This window comes from Pezoporus wallicus, unplaced genomic scaffold (genome assembly GCF_028554395.1).
Source record: "Pezoporus wallicus isolate ANWC-B61680 ecotype Strahan unplaced genomic scaffold, APGP_CSIRO_Pwel_v1 contig_13705, whole genome shotgun sequence".
Lineage (NCBI taxonomy): Eukaryota > Metazoa > Chordata > Aves > Psittaciformes > Psittacidae > Pezoporus > Pezoporus wallicus.
Genome location: NW_026641742.1, coordinates 1 through 3,149, shown reverse-complemented (window position 1 = coordinate 3,149; position 3,149 = coordinate 1). Strand labels below are relative to the sequence as shown.

Below are 3,149 nucleotides of genomic sequence, written 5' to 3'. Positions count from 1 at the left end.
GGAAGGGCAGCGCTCGCCACCCTTTGGGTTGGAGCCGGCATTTCCCCTTCGTCCGGAATAATTACATCTGCCATCAACACAGCCCGACGCCAGGGAGGATCCTGCCCTTGCCTGTCGGTCTGCCGCAGGGGGAATGGGGCTGGAGCCAAAGGAGCAGAGACGTGGGTTTTTCCATGGTTTAACCCGTGGATGCTCTGTGTGCAGAATGATGCCATTCACGCGGGTGAAATCACTGGTTTTATTCCTTTTTTTTTCACACACACACACACAGTGTTTCAGGTTAAAACAACAAGTCAGATGTGACGTTACAAGACAGCCTGGTACGGAGAGGGGAAAACCCTTTTCTTTTGTCCTCCTCCAAAGAGCAGCTGGATCTGCTTCCCAGCTGATCTCCCCAGCAGACACCTCTCATTGCCCGCACATCAGTTTCCCTTTCCAAGGCTCTGAGAAAGATCCATGGCAAAGCAACGCCTGGAAATTTACTGCTTTCAAGCCAGTGTGTGGCCTGTGCTGCCCTCAGAAGTTCCCTCTATGAAGTACATCTACTCTTGAGGGCGCAGAGATCCGCCCGGCCCCATTAGGCAAGCAGCAGGGTAGCGCTGGCAAGCCACCACCTGCATTAAAGCAGATCTCTTCACCCCAAGAGGCCCACCTCTGAAGTGAGGAGCTCCCGTGCAGGGATGCTCCCGTTCCATCAGCAGCTCTGGAGCCATTCCCAGCTGGCTGGAAGGCTGCCTGCAAAGAGAGGGCTTAGGCTGCTGAGGAGGTGCTTGTATGGAGATGGGTGGCTTTGGATGTGCACAGGGAGATGGAGGCTTGGCCAGATGAAGGACCAGGGGCAAGATGTGGAGCCTGCTCCCTTCCTCTGCCCTCTCCTGTAGGGTTTTGGGGCTGGCTTGGCTGGTACCTCAGAAATCCTGGGAACGGGCAGCCTCGCCAGGCTGAAGGTTAGTCCGGAGCTTGTACATGTGATCTAAGGCTTGTGTGAGGAAAGTACTGGTTGTGTTGATCTCCATCAAGGTTAAGTTGTCCAGCTAGAAGAGAAGAATAGTGGTATCTGTGACAACAAGGGAGGATGAGGAACGAGAAAGCAGCTCCACAGCCCATGCTTTGCCTTTGGTTACTTGGGTTATTCCCAGCTGCCACCCCCCAACCCATCAAACACGAGCACACGAGGTACAAGAGCGCCGTTTCCATACGGCACCGGGAGCTGCAACCAGCCCATAAAGCGAGGTTTCAGCATATGGCTTGAGCTCCCAACTGCCGTACCCACAGCCCAGGGAAAAGGAAAAACATGCCCCAACCAGCGTTTCCAGGAGCAGCTCTCATCAGTCACAAGCCCACACAATCGCACGGCATCTGGAACGCTCCCAAGCACCGCGCTTGGCAAAGCCTTCGCCGCGCGTCCCCGCCGCACCTTGGCATGAACCTCCTGCTGCCTGACGAAGCTGTCTGCAGACAGCCGCAGCTTGGCTATCCGGGTGTCCCAGGTATCCTTCACCAGCGTGCGGATCTCGTCGGCCTTGGGGATGTTGTCTGAGGCACTAAAGGAAGGGAGGGAAAGCATCAGAACAGGCGAGGGACTCGTATGTTATGTCACCAGTGTAAGAAACGTTGGCAGCTCTTCAGCCCTCTAAGGCATAAGCAGAACAGTTTGCTATGGGGTGTGGGGGGGGGGGGAAACACACCACCCTGCAAGTCAACACTCAAATCCAGCCTGGTGCTTCTGCTGCTGGGATTTCTGGGATGGTTTATTTACCCGGGAATGCTCAGCTCTAACGCAGCATCTGGTTCTCGCTAAAATCCTTCTGCTCTTTAATTGCCCAGCTGGTACGAGGTGCAAGGAGGACCAATAACCCGGCCAAAGTCACCAGCAGCCAGGGAATTGGAAGGGCTCAGCTGTGATTAGAGCCCCAGCTCTGTGCTCTTGTGGCTCTATCAGAAAGTATTAAGTTGAAAGGGCTCTATGAGTTGTGCCACATCCTCCCACCGAGGCAATTCAGCGCCGCCATAAGGACCTTGAGAGATCAGCTCAATTCGCACGGGCAGAGCTGTCAGGGTTATTGTAGCGTGAGTGAAGGAGCTGCGTGCCAAGAGTGTCATCTCCAGAGGAAAAGCCAGTGCTTAAATGACCACCCTGCCATAATCGAGGGCTTAAAGTCAGAAGAGCCCGCGCTGAGCGAATACGAGCCAGCACATTTCACAAGTGAAATGCCTCAGCAGGCAGGAGTGCAGGCTCTGAACAGCCCTCGGTCTCCTGCTTCTGAGGCTGAGGAAAAGAGGAGCTTTCCTCCTGCAGGAGAGCCAAGCAAAAAGCCTGTGGGCTTTAGGCTGCCGAACAGATTGCAGCCATGGAACGTGTTGCTGATCCTCAAGGCCTCTACGCTCAGCTGCCGCTCAATAGCGCGGCACAGCCCCAATTATCAGGCCAGGGAACAAGCAAATCCATGAGGCGCAAAGTTACCACGGGAGAGAACTGCTGCAGCGAGATCTTGGCACATCATGGAATGAAACCCCATTAACTCTCACTTCCCCATCGCCCTCCGGGGCTGCTGCCAACCAAAGCCTGTGCTGAGCGTGTGCTCGGGTGGAAACCGTGACAAGACGTTTCCCACTCACTAGTTCAACAGCAGCTTTGTGAGCTCCATGTCTTTACCAAAGAAGTGGTCAGAGGAGCAAGAAGGTATCATCACTAGGCTGTTTCAAAGCCCTTGTTGTCATCTTGTTCTGTTAGAGATCCTTTGATACTTAGTGAGATAGCAGCATAACTTTGAGGTGATAACCTGAATATTTGTCTCTTTAGCTCAGTCGCCAATTAAGAAACTCATTTTCTAATTTGTGAGTTCTAGAGCATGTTGTCCTTTCTAGGTATCTGCAGCAGTGTTGCTGTGTATGTGGCAGCAGTTTTTCTTCAGTGGATCCTTAGGACTGCCCGAAGAGGAGAGTGCAGCGTAAGTGGGCAATGAGCGGTGATAACTGGGAAACGGCAAGCTTGATTGAAAGGAAATTTGCCAAGAAATAAACGTGGATTGATTTATTTTTTATATAATTCAGCATCCCATATAATAACGTGGGGACTCAGGAGCTGGTGTGCTTGAAACCAAAACTGCACGCTTAAAGGTGAGGAAGCAGAAAATTCCACACTCATT

At 52.8% G+C, this 3,149-nt stretch overlaps 1 protein-coding gene across 1 annotated transcript; it reads right to left on the bottom strand.

Annotated features, from left to right (window-relative positions):
• Positions 1-254: 254 nt before the first annotated feature.
• On the bottom strand, positions 255-2,690 carry LOC130607724 (DNA replication complex GINS protein PSF2-like). The gene is made up of 4 exons (XM_057425074.1): positions 2,620-2,690; positions 1,418-1,544; positions 908-1,034; positions 255-735 (listed from the first exon to the last, which is right to left on the bottom strand). The coding sequence occupies exons 1-3, from the start codon at positions 2,688-2,690 to the stop codon at positions 909-911; spliced, it is 324 nt and encodes a 107-aa protein (XP_057281057.1). The 3' UTR covers positions 255-735; position 908.
• Positions 2,691-3,149: the final 459 nt, after the last annotated feature.